The sequence below is a fragment of the Sinohyriopsis cumingii genome, chromosome 15 (genome assembly GCF_028554795.1).
Source record: "Sinohyriopsis cumingii isolate HCF-2022 chromosome 15, ASM2855479v2, whole genome shotgun sequence".
NCBI classification, from domain to species: Eukaryota; Metazoa; Mollusca; class Bivalvia; order Unionida; family Unionidae; genus Sinohyriopsis; species Sinohyriopsis cumingii.
In genome coordinates this window covers 150,697,621-150,718,208 of record NC_142975.1, presented here as the reverse complement: position 1 = coordinate 150,718,208, position 20,588 = coordinate 150,697,621, and the positions used below count along the sequence as shown (strand labels likewise).

The following is a 20,588-nucleotide window of genomic DNA, read 5'->3' as shown; positions in this document are numbered from 1 at the left end:
TCCTTGGTAATACATTCTGCATGTAAATATGTAAATCTCCAAGCAAGTACACCCATGCATTATTGTATATGTGAGACAAAACTTAATTACTAGCAATTTTGATACTTTGTTTTTGCATTAACCTGTACATTTAGATTACATGAGACATGTTTTTATTCGTTCTCTGCTTAGAGGCAAGAAATTAAGCTTTTATACTTAAAGACGCGAAACTTAATGTGCATTAAAAGAGTACAATGAAATAAAAAAAAAAAATTAAAAATAATTTGTAAATAAGAGCATTTGTAAATAATCTAAAATAAAGTGGACTAAACTACTTCGAACTTTTCAGTGACTAAAATCTGTACAATTTTATATTTCCCTTTCAAGTAGTACTGTACTGGCTCAGGGCGTTGTACTTTTTAGTGGACTTAGGGCGGTGTAGTTTTTAGTGGACTCAGGGCGGTGTAGTTTTTAGTGGACACTAGAAGCTAAAAACTCTGTTAGATGATGCTGTGTTTAGCTACCTATTTAGAAATTAAAGTTTTGTGTCAGTATATTTTAAGAAAATCTGTAGAGCTACGCTTTAAAGATCAATACAAACAATAATACATCATTTAAAGGTATTAATTACAGATTATTTAAAACTAGATTTAGGAAAGTTTATTTTTTTGTATTTTCCATATATATATATATATATATATATATATATATATATATATATATATATATATATATATATATATATATATATATATATATAGTTTAATTGAATTTAGAACTGCAACTCATAGATTTCCTGTTGAAACTATTAGATGTGTTATGTTTCCAATAACAAAATATATCTTACACCGTCAACTACCAAAAATATGTAATGAATATGACACTCAGCTGTCGTGTTCTTATTTTAATGATGGAAGATAAAAGTTATACCTCATTTTTGCACGTACAGGACTTACGTTTAGAAATTAAATCAGTTAATGAACACAGGTAACAGCAGAGTCTTTAAACTTTTTTGCAGGTTGCTAGATTGAGTCTTCATCAGTTTGCAATACCTGTAAAGCATTGTTTAATGTCGGATTTTATATTTATGTGGATTTTCTTTCTTATACACCCATATCCTGTCAGCTTTACAACCCGAGTGTAATAAAATCTTGTCTTAACAACAGACCACGGTTTTATTATTATTATTATTATTATTATTATTATTATTATTATTATTATTATTATTATTATTATTATCACTATTTTTATTATTATTGCTATTATTATTATTATTATTATTATCATCATCACCATCATCATCATCATCATCATCTTTATTATTACTATTATTATTATTATTATTATTATTATTATTATTATTATTATTATTATTACTTTATTTCCTCTTGTAAGAGATTAATAACAACTAAGATTAAAAGATAAAGATATTAAAATGATGAGGACATTAGGTACGATTACATATCTCAATCATCAACACATATACAAACTAAAAGACAAACTTTTCTACTTGATTTTAAGGACCCTACAGTAGACAGCGTTCTGAAACATACAAATTTCTTTCAATATTCATTAAAATTGTCTATAGGAGCTAGATTTCCTAGTAAACATTCAGTTCAATGAAATATTGTTCCACGTTCATAACAGGTTTTATCGGCATCGCGTTAACATTCATCTTCTCATATCACAGGTGAAAATCTCTTACTCGGTGTTTAGAAAGCCTCTCGGATTTTCACTTGTTTCCTGCGACGATGGATAACGTTGTAAACTTTGTATCATGCAATTACGTTTTCAACTAATTTTCTACCAAAAGTACAGATTGGGTTGGGGATTTTTCTCATTGTCTATTACTGATAATTTGAATATGCTTTAATCAATAAAGACATGAGGAGAAGGAGGAGGAGGAGGACGATGACGACGACGACGACGATGTTGATCATGAGCATACATCATTTCGAGATTATAACAAGTATCCAGCATAATTTGGAGTCAATGATAAAAAAGATCACTGCGAATGAGCTGAAAGCCAAAAAATGCATTATGAAAACATCCATCTCTTGCGGATCGGAATTTCTCAGGTTTAAAATGATATTGGGTCAGACGCCGAAAAGTGACAAGTTAATCCGATACAAATTTGACACTAGGGGGATCCCGCGTAGTCTCGCTGGGATTCCAGTACCAGGAATCTCATTTAAAGAATAGATGCCAACTGGAATTAAAATTGCTCTTCACCAACGAGCAGTACAGTTATTTCACATTCTTATTATTCTTGAACGCAGCGGTATTTTCAAATATTTGCAGCCCGTCCCGTTGGGTTTGGAAGTGCGTGATCAGATCCATTGTATAATCGGGGGGGGGGGGGGGGGGCAATTTGTTTCCTTTGCGGAGGCCTCTTGAAGCCAGACAGTCGGGCTTTTAATGATTTTTATCTCGATGCAGTAAAATGGTTCTTTATCTCAGAAGCACTTAGTCTTCTGCAGTTCCAGGCGATACCGAGGATAAAACATTTAGTGCGGTACGGACCCCCGGATGAGACTCGTCAGATAGGGAACAGCGATGGGATGATTAGCTTTTTGGTCGATCTTGTATCTGTATAAGTTTATAATTGATGTTTCATCTAATAATTTTAATCTGACAAAGGGATAAAGGATCTAATCAGAAATATGTCGATTAAAAAGCAATAAGTTTAAAGTTAATGCGAAATAGTGAACGATGGAAATGATTCTCTCACTCCATTTAACGTATTTGCATTGTGACTCTGTGTGTGTGTGTGTGTGTGCTTATTTTTGTAGTATGTTTGTATGTCCAGTTATTTTTCAATGTATTTATGAATGAATAATTTATTAGTGAGATATAATTTTTGTGAAAAATAAAAACTAATCACGAAAAAAAAAACCATTAATTTCAGTTATCTTGCAGAGTGACCCCAAAACATGACAGAATACCCACACTTGCCATGCAATCGAACCCACAAAAATACAAAAGTTAAAAAAACCTGCTACTTTAACCAAGAGGAAATCCGATTTTGCTTATATCTAGAAGCGTACGTTTAAGTTTCTTTTTCTCCAAACCTTCGATCATAAAATAGTTTTCCTTGATTCCACTTGCAAGCATTATAGCATTATCAAACGTGGGCTCACATCGACATGGGACCAATCAGAACAGAGTGATTTATAATATACTTCGGTATTTAATCCAATAAAATATGTTTATATTAGCCACAGTAATTGCAATTTCCTAAAACACTAGAAACTAAGCCATTTCCATTATGGCACCAAAACCTTGCCAGTGATATAAAAATGATACAAGAAACATTTTGTCAGTATTACTCTCTTCTTCATTTAGTTCATATCGTGCGTCCCACTTGTTTCTCTAAAGCGTTCTACTACGGTAAAATTTTGCGGGATGTCGCTCCACTTCACCATCGTGCTGTTTTTGTAGTCTGTTAGTTGGGAGCAAATTGCTAATTCCCGCCCATAAATAACATGAGTGGAGTGGGGCTTTCATAAGATGTCATAAGATATAAGATAAGTGATGGTGCATTTCAGTGCAATGTATGAATCAAAGTGTAGGAAGTAAAGAAAAGAAAAATGTAGCAAAAAAAATCGTGGTTAAAACTCCAATCTGAAAAACAATGCTTACAACTAAGTCACATAGCTTTTTCGTCGATGAATCATGCTCCTTGGACATTCTACAGATTTACGTAATGAATTAACATTGTATAGTGAACAGTTACATCGTACAATGCAGACATTATCTTAAATAAAGGCTACGTCGTGTGTATGTGATGCCTGTATCAATGATAAATAGAGGTCACTCTTTTGATGTATGTTAATTTATGGTCAGCATCGCAGTGAATTGACATTTAGAAACACCCTGAACCTCCCCTCTCTCTCTCTCTCTCTCTCTCTCTCTCATCTCCTGCTCCCAGCGTCGCTCAAATTAAGCGAAATTTATTACACACACATTACACACACACACACACACACACACACACACACACACACACACACACACATATATATATATATATATATATATATATATATATATATATATATATATATATATATATATATATATATATATATATATATATATATATATATATATATATATATATATATATATATATATATATATATATATATATATATATATATATATATATATGAGACAAGTATTGTGAAACAGCCGGAAGTTGACTTAGCTGAGATTGATACTGGCTACTGGCGGTATTAATCTAATTTACTTTGTTCATTCTTATCTTTCATCGTTATTCATTACGTAGAAAATAAACCTACTGTTACATTTTATATGCCATTAAGCTGATATAAATCACTTCAGACAATACAGATACCCATTCATGAAAGCCTTTGTTTTAGTTTCTCACAATATTACATATATTCATTTATAGATTCTGGCTGTCATCATTTTTAAGACAAAAAGTGCTTGAATGAGTATTGTGTGTGTTTATTGAATTGTAATGTATAATCCAATGAATAATTTCCGGAGAACTGGTGTTCTTGGTTTAAATAATAATAATAATAATAATAATAATAATAATAATAATAATAATTCAAGACATGCCAAGATTCGGAAGTCCAACATTGTATGAACAATCTATGGTTGGAACAATTTATATACTTTATTAATTAAAACAATTTGCAGTACATATTTGAATAGAAGAATATAAATGGCCCTCCTAATCTGTTCCTTTTAAAAAGGTACCGAAGTGGTTTGATTTACTCTGTGTGGAACCCCAAAACATGACGTCTTTACATAGACTAGTTTAAAAGATAACGATATCTTTGCAAACCAATGGAAACGGAACTCAGATTGTATGTATGATAATGGATTCGAAGGTAAACAAATGGTTTCTTATGATTAGGTAATAGCCCGTTCAGATTCTGTCTGCATCCGCTGTCAATAATGCCTCTTTCTTGTCAAAATCTCAAACGAGAATGATTAATCGACCAATGGTGTAAAACTGAGCGTGTGCACATGAATGGCCCAGAGGATGTGGTAACGGCAAGCAGAACATGGCGTTTGTAAATTAATGGCCCAGATGACGTGGTAATTTCAAGCAGGCTAGTATGTGTGTACATGAATGGCCCAGAGGACGTACTGGCCTTCTGAGGGCAAGCAGGCCATCGCGTGTGTACACGAATGGCTCACAGGATGTGGTAATGGCAAGCAGGCCATAGCGTGTACATGAATGACACAGAGGACGTGGCAATGGCAAACAGGCCATAGCGTGTGTACATCATGGCCCAGATAGCGTACTGGCTTTCTGATGGCATGCATGCCAAAGCGTGTGTACACGAATGGCTCATAGGATGTGGTAATGGCAAGCAGGCTATATTGTGTGTACATGAATGGCCCAGAGGACGTGGTAATGGCAAGCAGGCCATTGAGTATGTAGATATATGCCCCAGAGGACGTGGTAATGACATAGGAAGCCATAGCGTGTGTACATAAATAACCCAGAGGACGTGGTAATGGCAAACAGGCTATAGCGTGTGTACATCATGGCTCAGATAGCGTACTGGCTTTCTGATGGCAAGCATGCCAAAGCGTGTGTACACGAATGGCTCATAGGATGTGGTAATAGCAAGCAGGCCATATTGTGTGTACATGAATGGCCCAGAGGACGTGTTGATGGCGTGTGTACATGAATGACCCAGAGGACGTGGTAATGGCAAGCAGGCCATTGAGTGTGTAGATGTATGCCCCAGAGGACGTGGTAATGGCCTAGGAAGCCATAGCGTGTGTACATAAATAACCCAGAGGACGTGGTAATGGCAAGCAGGCCATTGAGTGTGTAGATGTAGAGGACGTGGTAATGGCAAGTAGGTCATCGAGTGTGTAGAGTATGCCCCAGAAGACGTGGAAATGGCAAACAGGTCATTGTGTGTAGATGTATGCCCCAGAGGACGTTGTAATGGCAAGCATGCCATCGAGTGTGTAGATGAATGCCCCAGAGGACGTGGTAATGGCAAGCAGGCCATTGAGTGTGTAGATGTATGCCCCAGAGGACGTGGTAATGGCAAACAGGTCATTGAGGGTGTAGATGTATGCCCCAGAGGATATGGTAATAGCACGCAGGCCATTGAGTGTGTAGATGTATGCCCCAGAGGACGTGGTAATGGCAAGTAGGTCATCGAGTGTGTAGAGTATGCCCCAGAAGACGTGGTAATGGCAAACAGGCCATTGTGTGTAGATGTATGCCCCAGAGGACGTTGTAATGGCAAGCCTGCCATCGAGTGGGTAGATGAATGCCCCAGAGGACGTGGTAATGGCAAGTAGGCCACTGAGTGTGTAGATGTATGCCCCAGAGGACGTGGTAATGGCATGTAGGCCACTGAGTGTGTCGATTTATGCTCTAGAGGACGTGGTAATGGCATGTAGGCCACTGAGGACGTGGTAATGGCAAGCATGCCATCGAGTGTGTATATATATGCCCCAGATGACGTGGTAATGGCAAGTAGGCTATCGAGTGTGTAGATGTATGCCCCAGATGGCGTGGTAATGGCAAACAGGCCAGAGGACGTGGTAATGGCAAGTTGGCCACTGAGTGTGTAGATGTATGCCCCAGAGGACGTGGTAATGGCAAGCAGGCCACTGAATGTGTAAATGTATGCCCCAAAGGACATGGTAATTACTAGCATCAGATACTGATTAAAACTTTAATAAGTACTTTCTGAAATGCCTTTTTACACGGAACACATTGCCAAAATCTATTTTAACGTGTTACGGATATTTGTAGAACTCCAGCTGAAGTGTCGCATTTAAAATCACCATCGATCTTTATTGTTAGTATTATAAATATCAGTAGAAGCAGCAGTGACTTAGCAGTAACAATGGTAGTAGCAATAGCAGTAGCTGTAGTGGTGGTAGCATCAGTAGTAGTAATAGTGTCAGTGGTAGTAATAGTAGTAGTAGTAGTAGTAGCTATAGTAGTATTAACTTTAATTAAAAAATTTGTATCGATTTACTTGCTAACCTACTCGCCTGCTAGTTCAAGTTCTTTATGTGTACTAATACTTGTAAAATGATTAATTGACTCACTAACTGTTATTCCGGTACAGAATAAATCTCGTAGAAATCAAATTGTAATATGTTTATAGCACGAATCAGCTTCTTAGGATTGGGCATGGGGTAAACTTTCAGTTGAAGAGACAACCATACTTTTCTTAATGTTTCTGCCTTACTATTTGCAGCGGCGTTAAGAATGCATGATTTAATGTTGAATGTACAAGGGGATACTGAAAGCGCAGAAACTCATTTGTGTTGCCGGGTCCAGATCAAAGATAAAACTGAAGAAAAAAAATATGTTCAAGATATATGAGAACTTTTCAAGATGGAAAATATGCAAAAGATGCAATCAGATTTTCTTGCCTTTTTCCAGATATTTTCTTTGCAATCGGAACATCTTCTGCTTATCCCGTCAACTCCAGAAAGACACATCGAATGTAATTCGCCGCCTTTGACAGCTGTATTTTGAACTTTCTTTTGTTCACATGGCTCTGGCGGCGAAAGGAGACAACTCACATTCAGAACATTGTCGGCCTTTGCTGTCTTAACATACATCGTACACTCCGCCCGATGCCAAACACCAAACGCATCAAATTGATGTACATTCCTACAATCCCCTCCAATGTCATTTCTAGTATTGATAGAAATCGCCGAGCGATGTTCTTCTGATCGACTATTATTCAAGATTTTCCATTACCTACATTACCGATGACGTAGTGAATGGAACATTTCTGTTATGCCCTTTTTCTTTACATCAGATGATTTTTTAGTTAATAAGGAAATAAGAAGCGTAGCACTTGAATGCAAAAAAAAAAAAATGATTTTCACAGTTAGCATTACTGTCATAATCTGAAACTGTAAATAACATATAAAACTGACTATTGGCAGATAACACGACATATTCTGTTCATGTGATGAATACGTCACTCCCTAGTGTTAGGATCCAGAGTGGTCGCTGATGGTTGAATTTCGATTAAAAAAGTAAATGTTCTATTTCCCCCCACCCCCCAAACCTAGTTTGACAATCTCAGTGAAAATGAATGGTCCCAATTTTTACGTATGTCTATGCTTTCTTGTTTCTTTTTTTTTTACAAAGGACCAAGACGCAAATAATTTCTAAACTTTAGCAGCGCATAATAAACACATACTATACCGTATGTTCTTGACAGAAATTCCAATAAGATCGACAAAACATACTAAACATGACATAAGATACATATTTTCAGCGTATGAGAGAACTCAACTGGCATCGTTGATAATCTGTGGACGTCGTCAAACACAACAGTATTGCCAAGTGGGAAAGATAATGTCCTCCCGTCATATGACGTAACAATGTTTTTCTAGGTGACATTACAGGAAAAACTAATAAACTACATGTATTTGATTTAATTTTACGTATATAATTCACGACAAAGCCTAAAAGGTTTAAACAATAAGTGTATTCAACTTCGAATCGGCCTTTCCCTTAATACATTGGAAATATAAAACATAAGACTTGTCATCAAACTTTATTGTGGGGGGGGGAGAGGGGGAGAGGGATGAATAATGTGAGGGCATTATTATGTTTAATAGAAGTGCAAACAAATGTCTTGATTCTCGTCACTGATAATAGAAAACAAGCTCACAACCATTGATGAATAGTGACTAACGATGTGTTATATCATGATTTACCAATGTTCGTTACCCAACCCAACTCTGGCCCAATTTTGTAATGTTCTCAATAAATTTAATTGTACAAAAGTCATGGTAGATATATTAGGATTGATATAAGTCAATGCCGCTCATTCTAAGCGTCTTTATTCTTAAACAACGATGAACACTCCGAATATTCGTACAGTTTAAATAAATAAGGTAAAATGTCAGTAACTTCGAATCTACAAATGAAACCTAGCGACTGCCCATTTCATACCAGCCCTGTTTTAGTCCTTTCCCGTAATTTTCGAAGTGAGTGATTTTGTGGGAAATAGAAAAATTCATTATCCACTCTCCTCTTTATTAAACCATAACCTGAGACACAACAGTCACCAACTTATAAATTAAGTATCCCTGACTTTGTTCTGGTTAGGTTCTTGATAGGGTTTTGTGAATTTCCATGTGATGCGGGGAGGTGGTGATGAAGTGATTCTAAATAGGGTGATCGAAGATGAATCAGCTCTGTCATACTAGTATTTATACTGATCCGGTTGGTTATTTTCGTTCTATGAAAAGTTTCAAAATGTATACCTGTCGATGGTTATTGAGTTTTCTTGTAATAGTGGCTGGTTTCAAAAGTGAGAGAATACATCCGCCACCGCAGTTATAGCCTAAAATTTTATATTACTACGTTATTAGTATTGGACTTTCATGTGAAGAAGAAAGAAACAACAATTGATTGTAATCTCCATCGAGTGTGTCATCGAAAATTCCCTTATTATGTAATTGCTGATTGACTGAGATTTCATAAATATTACAGCGGAGGATAAAACGCCCTAAAAGTATTCTTATGTAAGAAGACATACAAAATCAAAGATTAATCTCTATTTTTCTTTACTTCAAAAATAATTATAAGGGACATAACCATGAGCAAAGGTTATATTGCTAGAAAAAAACTTAAATGACAATATATTTATTTCTTCTTTTGAATTAGTTAATTTTTATAAGTTGTAGGAACATAATTTTCTAAACAATAAAGAACATAATTATCTTCCTGCAGAGCTCATTTATGTGATATGGTCAGTGTACCATCCTGAGATCTTTAAAAATATACTGTTCATTTGAATACATTCTGTCCGGGTATTTTTTGAGAGGGGGTCATTGTTTCTTCCCAACACTTTAGTATATTGTAGATGAAGTGGAAGCTAAGTGCCTTTTTCCAAAGACACGCCTAGGCAGCCACTTCGTGCTGGTATCTTGCCCGAGACCCTTGGGATAGAGTCCCACCTACTACCAACTGAGCCATCGCAACTCTCGACCTTTTTTCCGTCTGATATTATGCATTGCGCATTGATGCTAAGTGCAAACAAACATTCATTGGCGTGAACTTGGGCCTCGTTGTAAATCGTACCGAATGGGCCTAGGACGTTGAATGAAATGATTGCATTCGATCTACAGATTCAGTCACAATACATTTTTTGTCATGAAAACACGTATTCTTTCGGTTCTGACATACATTGTTGCATCACAAGTCAATTAATACAGTACAAAGTCTTAGTAGTATTCTGAAAGAGATTAAATTCACTAAAGAGAACGTGAGACGATCAAACATTATGTGAGATATTAAGGACACGTATGCAGATATCAAATGTAAATTAGCTGAATTTGTCAAGTCTTTTCAAATAGTGACGCATGTTCTAATTCTGTACTGCAACATCCGTTCAGAAACATTTTCAATTCGATATGTGGGGCAATGTTTCCGATACTAACTGTCATCATTCACTCATAAGTTTTCAAACGCATTACCAATAAATTTACTCTTAGAGCTAAAACCAAAGTGTTATAGGTCGATGGCAACTTGGTCAACGTCAAATGGCTTCTGTCATCACGATTCAGAAAATAATTATTGAAGCATGCATAAATTGGCCCCTGTCGGCTTTCCCGATGATTTCCAAACTGAACCCGCTACTTCTGTAATTCACTGAATAGGATTGTTAATTTCCTTTCTCCGTCAAAACTGACATCATAAAGTATACCATACCCGCCGGAATGTTTAAATCTTGAAACCAAACAGTCCGCAACCTGGGTTACAATGAGTTTCGGAAACACTGTAACCCTGTTTAGTGCCTAATATTTAACCGCAATGATAGGATTTAGAGTTGCACGGCCTGTAGATTTCAAGCAAATGCAGAAACTGAAAGAAGGAAAAAAAACTGGATGCATGGATGCTGACCAGTAGGTTCCCTTTTATTCTCTGGGTTGTAGATTTCTTGGCGTGTGCGTTAGCGTTTAATCAGTCACTAAAGCGTTACGACGGAGATCACTCGTGTGTCTGGTAGGCGCACGGATTATTGGACACTTCGGGGCGAAAGACTTAAGCGCGGGCTTCTCCTTATTTCACCGGATATGCAATATCGACCGATAATCCGGAATAATCCATTAGTTTGGAGCGCTAAGCTGTTTACATTATTAAAAACACAAATATGTACAGTGGGCGAATTCCGCGACAGTGTCTAACAACACCGATTATTAGTACAAAGCAGTATGCCGTACGACTTGTATTATTAAATGTCGACATTGCCTAAATTTGTTTGCAGTTTACAATATTAACAGGGGATGTAAGGGTAGCGGTAGGCATTTATACTTAATGTTGTTTGTATTGTAAGTCATTTCATTAATATATAGCGAACAAACAAATAACATATGTGATTCTTCCAATTTCCAAAATGTTTTACTCAAATAAAACCGGCTATTTTTCTTTACAGGTGAACTGTAAACCTGAATTTTCGCACTATTTTGATCTGTCATGTCATGTGTAAATTGATGGATAATAATAATAATAATAATAATAATAATAATAAAAATGTGTAGTGGTAGTAGTAGTCAAGCATTGAAACAAGAGCTCAAAGTTTCATTTTTAAGCAATTTTCTTTCAGACTGTTAATGTATGTAATATTGAGTGTAATCGAACGTATATTTTGATACACACAATATTGGGAATATAAAAGTATTCATTAAAAATATATGAATACTAATAACTTTTTTTTAAAAGAATGAGATGAATATTTTTACGAGAGAGAGAGAGAGAGAGAGAGAGAGAGGGAGAGAGCGCACTTGTATACAGTGGCATTGCAAGTGCGAAACATAAGCCCCTGCATTGTCACTGGTAAATTAATAATACTATCCGCGGTTGATAACATGACAAACCTGATAAAAATGAACACGATATTCCATAAATTTCATTAAATTCACAATACCTGCCATCATCAGAAAATAATGTCTAACACGTGCTGTGAAGGACGAATGAACAAACAAATTACCCATGTCAAATGACACGCTTTCGGTCTGATCAATCTATTGACCGGTTTTGTGAAATGGGATTCCATGTCGCATTTAATAGGAATGCTCGTACTATAAACAGAAATAAAATTCACAAGTAACTTTAAAGGATTTTGATTGAAAAAAGTGGACCTTCTTTTTCAATTTCGTGTTTAGATGAATCTATTTTCCACGTATAGAAGTGTAGAATTTCTTGATACAGAAACAATTGTTTTTTGCATGTAAACCAATATTCGTGTGAAAAAATAGTACATGCATAAACAAGGCAACAATGTGATGAAGGTAAACACCTATTAAAAAGTGTAAATCCCAACCAGTTATCTCTATTGAGATGTACCAGTGTTGCGTTACTGGAGGGTCCTTTGCTAGAGTCAAGATGGCACGGTCCTGTGTTAATTAAATTTCAACCTAATTATCCAGTTTGTAAAACATAAAAATCGGGAACAATAGTTTAGAGTTAAATGATTATTTATACAGGATTAGCTAATCTGAAGGCTGGGTTGGACAAAGTCGTTATCAAAATATTCCAAGAGATATAAAGGATTTGTGCAAAGACTATTTTAGAATGCGAAGAGTGTAGGACTTATAAGAAATAAAACAAAATATCATTAAGCGTTAAAAAGCTATTTTTTAAAGATTTTGAAATGTTTTAATTTTAGCAAAAAATGTTGAACAGTTGAGTAATCGAGGAAGGTTTGTTATGCATTTCTAATAAGAATATAAACGTAGCCATCCCCCAAATAATAATAATAATAATAATAATAATAATAATAATAATAATAATTATTATTATTATTATTATTATTATTATTATTATTATTATTATTATTATTATTTACGTATACAATTACTTTTTCTACCTTTATATCACCTCATGTATGCATGTACATTTATATGATGTCGCTTAGATCCAATTTTCTTATTTTTCTTACCGTACTTCAATAAAGTTCTAATTCTGTTATAATTATTAAAATATCTCTAAATATCTTCAAATGACAGCTGTACACAGCTCCCACCCATTAATACCATCGTCAAAATAAAAGATAAATAACGTAATGACGAGCAACATGACTATAAATCACACACAAACACACACAAATGTGCTATTTGTATTTTCTTGCTGAAAGAGTCTTTGACACACTTTACTCTGTGTTTCCATGACGGCCGAATATCAGTTGTTTTCTTTGGTGTCACTTCGACAGGTTGTAATTACCACTGTTTAAGTGGTATACAATGACTGGATATTAACTCTGGGGTTAATATGAATGGAATGTTATTATGTTTTTGTTACCAATGCCGATTCCATCATCCAAAGATATCAGCATAATTCCTCAATTGAAAGATATCAACACAATCAGCTTGCATAGTTTTTCATTTTCTTCCTTTCAACATAGTCAGTAAATACTAATCGACCGTGAAAGGTTAAGTAATTCTTTAGCTAATATTAACAATCAGAATTAAGCTTGTTTTAATCTCGATTTAATTGACAGTATTTGGACATTCTGGCAAATTTGCTTTAAGTCAATATTAAATATGCCACTGAGACTTCTTCATTGACATGAATGAAATCCAAAGTTGCTTAAGCTCACCACGTGGTTCCTGAGATCAAGACTTGAAGCTGATCAAGGTCTATAAGCAACGAATCATTGTTTGTGGGTCTACTAAGACGACGACACAAGACAACATTCTAGAGTGTAAGACAAATAATGGTAGTACTAAACCTATTCAACAGAGTTTGATTGGAGTCATATACAGTAATATAACTAAACGTATTCATCAAAGTAAGATTGGAGTCTATGCTGTAATATTATTAAACGCATCCAAAGAGTGAGATTGGATTCGTATTTTAATATTAATAAAACTTTTCAACAGATTTAGAGTGGAGTCATGTACAGTAATATTAGTAAACCTGTTCAACAAAGTGAAATTGGGGTATACTGTAATATTAGTAAACCTATTCAAGAGTGAGACTGGAGTCATATACTGCATTAGTAAACCTATTCAAGAGTGAGATTGGAGTCATATACAGTATTACAAAACCTATGCAACAGAGTAGTTTGGAGTCATATACATTTTAAATGTGCATCTTCTCAAACCGTAATCAGAAATCGGTGTAAAGTATTAGCACAATAAAACAATTTGTTTCCTTCCGATTTGTGGCAAAATATGGACGTGTTAAGTCAATTCTTTTCTTACAAATACATGACGCTCCATTACTTATCTTGAGCTATTGGACTGCCAGATGACTTTTCAAAACGTATATTAATCAAAAATGTGCTTTGACTTCATAACTTCAAGTTTCTTGTTCATTATCTGACTATAAACATTGTGACAAACCGGAACCCTGTCAACCGCAAAAGTCGCCATGGCATATCAACGTTGATGAAATGTGCTTTTAGTGGACATGCCCGGTAAAAGAGAAGACAAAACACAATTAGCTGATTGTAAAATTTCAACATATTTTGCGCACTGATTTCACAGCTGTGAGTTGCATTCTATAAAGTACACGTAACGGCCTAATTGACAGTGTGGTGTATTAGCACTAATGCAGTTGTACAGTTCCTGTGTACATGATTCACAGAAGCAAAATGTAAACATGGAAGACTGAGATAAACGATGTAATTGTTGGACTCGGATTATTAAAATATTCAACCTTCCTAAAAACAAATGTAACTTTAAGGTCGAGTCGTAAGGCAAATCTCGAGGACCTGCAACTGTAAACCATGCATCTGACAAGGAGAGCTTTATGGCGAAAAATAAGTCCTGGTTATTTAATCCTGGAGATAAACTGTTGAAGATGCCACGTGTAATGTAGAGTCTGTTGTAGAATTTGCCTGATCGGTCCAAAACCTTTGACACGAAACATTTTATAGGATGGTTACCTTCAATACGAATGGTGTGGCACTCACTCGTCAATTTTGCATATCCCTACATGGTGTAGATGTATAGAATAATACGTTTTTGTCCGAAGTCTATTACAAGCAACACTTTAAACTTGGGAACCAGACGACCCATATTACACTCACGCGCGCGTGTCATCTGTTGGAATAATGAATGGGATATTTCAACGGTGAAAGGCTGAAACTGGTATTGTTTCATGGTAACTTACCAATGGTGAGTAGAATGCCGACGGGTCTGCCGAGTTAAGGGACATGTATCCCTGTGTTGTGTAGTGCGGGGAGCTGTACATGCTGTCAGTGAGACCGGGAACCCGACTGTAAGCGCTAAGCAAACTTGAACCGTATTGGCAGGAACAAATACTTTGGCCCGTGTGAGGATCTGTCATAATAGGACGTCCATTTTCACAGCATGATGTTGTAATCGACTGGATAGCTGGGGTAGTAGTGGAAGACATTAGAATCTGAAAGAATAATTATAGTGTTGATTGCAATCGTTGTCAAATAAATACATAACAAAACTGGTTTCACAATATCGAGGAGTCATAGAAAAATTTACTCAGTTAATGCGAAGGAAACACTGTTAACGAAATACAAATAAATAATAATTTCTGCACGAAAAGAATTTCTCTCCGGAATTAATATGCTATTTTGATTATTTTACCTGGTTTGTATACAGTTTATAAGGTTAAAATAAATATAACGGTTTGGCACTTTTAAAATGGAAAATATAGACAAATTAGAATTTGAAAGTGGTTCTATCCTGTACCGGTTTAAAAGTCACGAGTCATTCGTTTACAAAGATAAATGACTCTTCTCTTCATGCTCGTGGTTTGCTTCGTGTATTCGTTTCGTTGCTCTCAAGGACTACCCAGTCCACCAATTTGAGCCGTAAAGTGTACTTAATATATAAGTTGTATAAAATTGATGTACACTCAGCGTAAAAATAAATGTTTGATAGTGGCTCTCAGTGTCTTCATCAGGGAGTCGCAATGAACTTAAAAAGCTACTGGGCACGCATGGACGCCCTAAATCATTGTACACGACATCATTAAGGGGTATGAAGGACTTCAGTTGAATAGTGACCGTTCAACGTTACACAATATTTCTTGTGTGTGCCTGGCGAATCCTGTCCATGATGTCGACCAAAAGGTTATTCCTAAGCATATGGATAAAAATAAATAAATAAATCTTGCAAACATTTGCATGTTTTTGGATACACTGTATGGTGGTTGGGGGTGGGGGGTACAATCTGAAGGGCGAATGGCCTGCAGGATTGTAATAATTAATGCGCGATGAGAGAGAGAGAGAGAGAGAGATAGAGAGAGAGAGAGAGAGAGAGAGAGAGAGAGAGAGAGAGAGAGATTTGTTAAATTTTAAAATAGTACATATCGACGTTGGCCTGAGAATTAAGTACTAAAGTTGGCTCTGCATTAAGTACCGTTACTTTCCAGTGTGTGTATATGCTGTGTTTTCATGACGACGCCGACGTTGTTGGTATGGTTGCCATTTAAAGCTGTGTACGGTTGTGTTGTTGTTTGTTGGTTTTGTTTTTTATTGCTTGTTGTTGGGTTTTGTTGGGTTTTTTTCTTTGCTTTTTGTTTCAGTATGAACAGAAAACTTTCCAAATTCAGTAAAACACAGTATCACTCAGAAGAACGCGTTAATGAAGTGCTCTGTTGGCTGGGAAAACGTGCTGAAAGATATACGTCTTTGATCTGGTGCTCTGCAGTGGGTCAAACCTAAACACTTAGCTGACGTAGGCCCTTAGAGTGCTAGGTATACACTTCAACATGGCGTCCATGAATCGAATGTGAAGCCATGTATAAATACTGATAAGAAGAAAGCATTGGAAATATCAGACTTTTGTCACAATTTTTGTTCATTTTTTTTTTACGGCACTGTGAAATAACAGCTAGCAATGTTATTAAACACAGCTATTTTATAATGCAATGTGTCTTTTATTTTGTGATTAAAAGAATCTCAAAGTCGCGTTCATAAGCCGCTAAATGTTTGAAACTCATCAATTCAACAATGTCTTTCACTGCAAGCAGCTCGAGCTTATATTCAACACTGGTACACTGTTAGCAGAGTAAAAAGTTAAATCCTATATGAAATAAAAACTCATATGAGATACAATGAGCTTTAGCTGGTTTGACTCATGTCAATTTTGGACGTCGGCCGCAACCAGTGTCGTTTTTGCACATTTGCACGAGCAACTTCGATACATATTTCTAGCATTTTTTAAAATTCTCCCTCTCTCTATATATCTCTGTGTGTGTGTGTGTGTGTGTGTGTAATCATGTATACAAAAACGATTATACACGGCTGCTGTATGTAAACATTAGATGGAGCAAACCCTGAGATATCTGGCTTAAACTCAATGAGCTTTAGCTGGTTTGACTCATGTCAATTTTGGACGTCGGTCGCAACCAATGTCGCTTTTGCACATTTGCACGAGCAACTTCGATACATATTTCTAGCATTTTTAAAAATGTTCCCTCTCTCTATATATCTGTGTGTGTGTGTGTGTGTGTGTGTGTGTGTGTGTGTGTGTAATCATGTATACAAAAACGATCATACACGGCTGTTGTATGTAAACATTAGATGGAGCAGACCCTGAGATATCTGGCTTAAACTCTTCACTCGTGATTCAGTAAACATTTGCACAAAGCAAACAAAGTTTAATCTGTGAATTACATCATTGGATTCGAATAATACATGTTATTCCGGACAAAGAAAGTGTACCTGAAATGTAGAAATGAAACCTTTGTAATTAATGGTCAGGTTAAAATTTCGAGTAAGATTTATGTCGAGTAAGAATTATGTCGAGTAAGATTCCTTTCGTGTTTAGTATTCAGGGATCCTGATTGTTGAGTCCAAACCATGGCAAGAAAAGAGTTCGGGTTTTGATGGTTTAATTCCTTTATCTGTGCTCCGACAAACGGTTGCACACTTTCATCTATGCTCCGGCAAACGATTGCGCACAGAAATTCGTGAATAACACTTATTCATACATAAAATCAGTCACAAGAAAACGTAAAGTGTATACCAAATACCAACATAAATACTTTTACAACTTGACGAACTCCTGTACTTAGATAACACGCACATTACATTTTAGATTACTAATGATGACATAAATAACCCGGAATAACTGGGTTACACACTTGGAATTACAATAGTATTGGTGTGTGGAATTACAATAGTATTGGTGTGTGGAATTACAATAGCATTGGCGTGTGGAATTACAATAGTATTGGTGTGTGGAATTACAATAGTATTGGTGTGTGGAATTACAATAGTATTGGTGATACTTGAGATACTTTGAATTCAGTGATGAATATTAACCTTAAATAAGAACGAAAGTTGCAAACATCATGTATCATCCTAAATATTTTCTTCCACAAGCAAACACTGTTTTTGAATTATAGGAGTTAAAGATTGCTGCATTATAAGATGAGGAATGAGAAAGAATTTTACCTACGTTATACAAGACTCATGCTCAACTAAATTATCAATCAATATACGAGGGAGGCCATATTTTATTCTACCTGATTTGCAGAATTACTTCAGACTTGTTTACATTTATATAACCCATATCTCTCGGTTGAATCCACGAGTAAGTTTAAGGTAACTCTTTGTGATATATATATATATATATATATATATATATATATATATATATATATATATATATATATATATATATATATATATATATATATATATATATATATATATATATATATATATATATATATATATATAACGTATTCTTTTGAAAGAAATAAAGTAGTGTTGATCTCGTTTGAACATGATTTGAAGTCAAAATTAAAAGAGTAATACAATTTTGTAAACAACCTTTTTAAGCGTAAAGCTTTGTCATGTAGGGCTGGTCTTAATTTGTAGCTATTGAAAACTTTAATTTTACAAGGTAGCAAATGACTACATTAGACCATCTGACTAAACTCTTTCTACAAGTAACCATATTGTTCAGTTAGTAAATCATTTCCACTTTTAAACTAGTTACGTAACGAAGGCCACCATACTTACAGTATTATTCAATAGGAAATTAGATTTGTGAGGCGAATATTATACTGACCTTAGTAATATATCTTTCACCGAATCCTTTTTTTTTTCATCAAAAGTTTGTATATAATGTATCAATGTTTGTACACTTAATATTCAAGTGCTCAACAACTTTAAATGTTCGGATTTTATTTATATTGTTCGGAGAATTGTTTCAGAAATGGTGGCCGCGTAAGTTGGAATTAGGTAAAGGTGTAAATGACGTCTGTGATTGGGAAGAAATGTAACAAAGGACTGTAGACAAAATCATACTTTGTTCAAATAAATATTGGAATATATTGAATTTGTTGTAATATTTGAATTTTATACTTTTACACGAAATTACGTGGCAACTGATAGATCTATTTTCTTTTCTTCTTATGTGTGATTACGATTTATTTGTGGTCATTGAATCGACATAATTCTGCAATTATATATTTGCATCTGCGTCAGTATTTAGTAACATGCTAGTATATCTCTACGTATTTCTCTCGCTGTATGTCCGTCCGTCCGGATACATTGTATCAACATAAAAAGTATTTCAATCATTCTATTTCTCTAAATTAATGTTCATATAAACATATCGTAATATAAGCTTTTCTTTTATGTACATGTGTGAATTCATAAATATACCATTTATAGTTAGCCTTTACTTGCATATTGTTTGTTTTTATACATAAACGCGTCTTAAAATGGAAATGTAAATTGTAAAGCCCGTGAACAAAGAACATGCATTTTAAGGCCGTACAAGCTGTGTCTGAGGTTGACACGTGTAGAGACAGTATTTTACATAAATGCACTTATTGTTTATGAATATGCAACATTTATAAGCAAGTGTCCCCCATCAGAAATGTTATCGAAACCACCAAGCGTGTGATTTATTTGTAAATATACAGCATTTACTCGCAAGTATCGCCACGAATACTCCCATTGCAAGCACTGGGCATATGGATCCAAACTGCTAGGCAGACATTAATGTTTTACTGTCTAAGATTTTCTTTTGTATATTTGTGACCGCAACATTCATCCAACCGCAAATCATTGACATTTGGAATATGTATAGTTTTCATAACTGTCATTATAAAGAAAGAAATTGTACACAACTATCTCTTAAGCTGTGTTTATAACGGATTGCAAGACGAGTCAGTGAAACACTCATGTTAATTGTTGCATCTATTTCTTTCTAAAGACCGACTGCATCTCGTTCTTTACACGTAGTGAGATTATGGGGATTAGTATAATCGAAGAAAAACGTGATGTTGATATAATACTCACACAAATAAGATCTGAATTTTTTTTATTATTTTTTTATTCATGTAAAATCAACGTGCAGCTAGCCTTCATTATTTGTGTTTTTAAGGCGATATATACTAAACTATATAAATGGTGTTAGAATGAAACAAAAATTTAATGGACATGCAAACAGAAGCGGAAAGAAACATTTCCCTCCAGTTTTAATTACTCTCGGATAAAGAATTTATGAATGACGCTTGTATGTTTAGAGAGGGACGGTGATTTTGTTTACATACGAACTCCAGAGACAAATAATGTACTAAACACACCATCTCAATAGAAAAATAACGTACCCTAATGCATTGTTTATCATGAACTCAGTAGACAGTCATGCACCCT

The 20,588-nt window shown here is 35.1% G+C and overlaps 1 protein-coding gene across 1 annotated transcript in view; it reads right to left on the bottom strand.

Annotated features, from left to right (window-relative positions):
- LOC149783062 (iroquois-class homeodomain protein IRX-4-like) overlaps window positions 1-20,588 on the bottom strand; it is a 43,271-nt gene that overhangs the window by 16,825 nt on the left and 5,858 nt on the right. Inside the window, exon 2 of the mRNA XM_089934665.1 lies at window positions 15,098-15,349. Within this exon, the coding sequence (XP_089790791.1) occupies window positions 15,098-15,349 (252 nt within the window). The remainder of the gene's footprint in view (window positions 1-15,097; window positions 15,350-20,588) is intronic.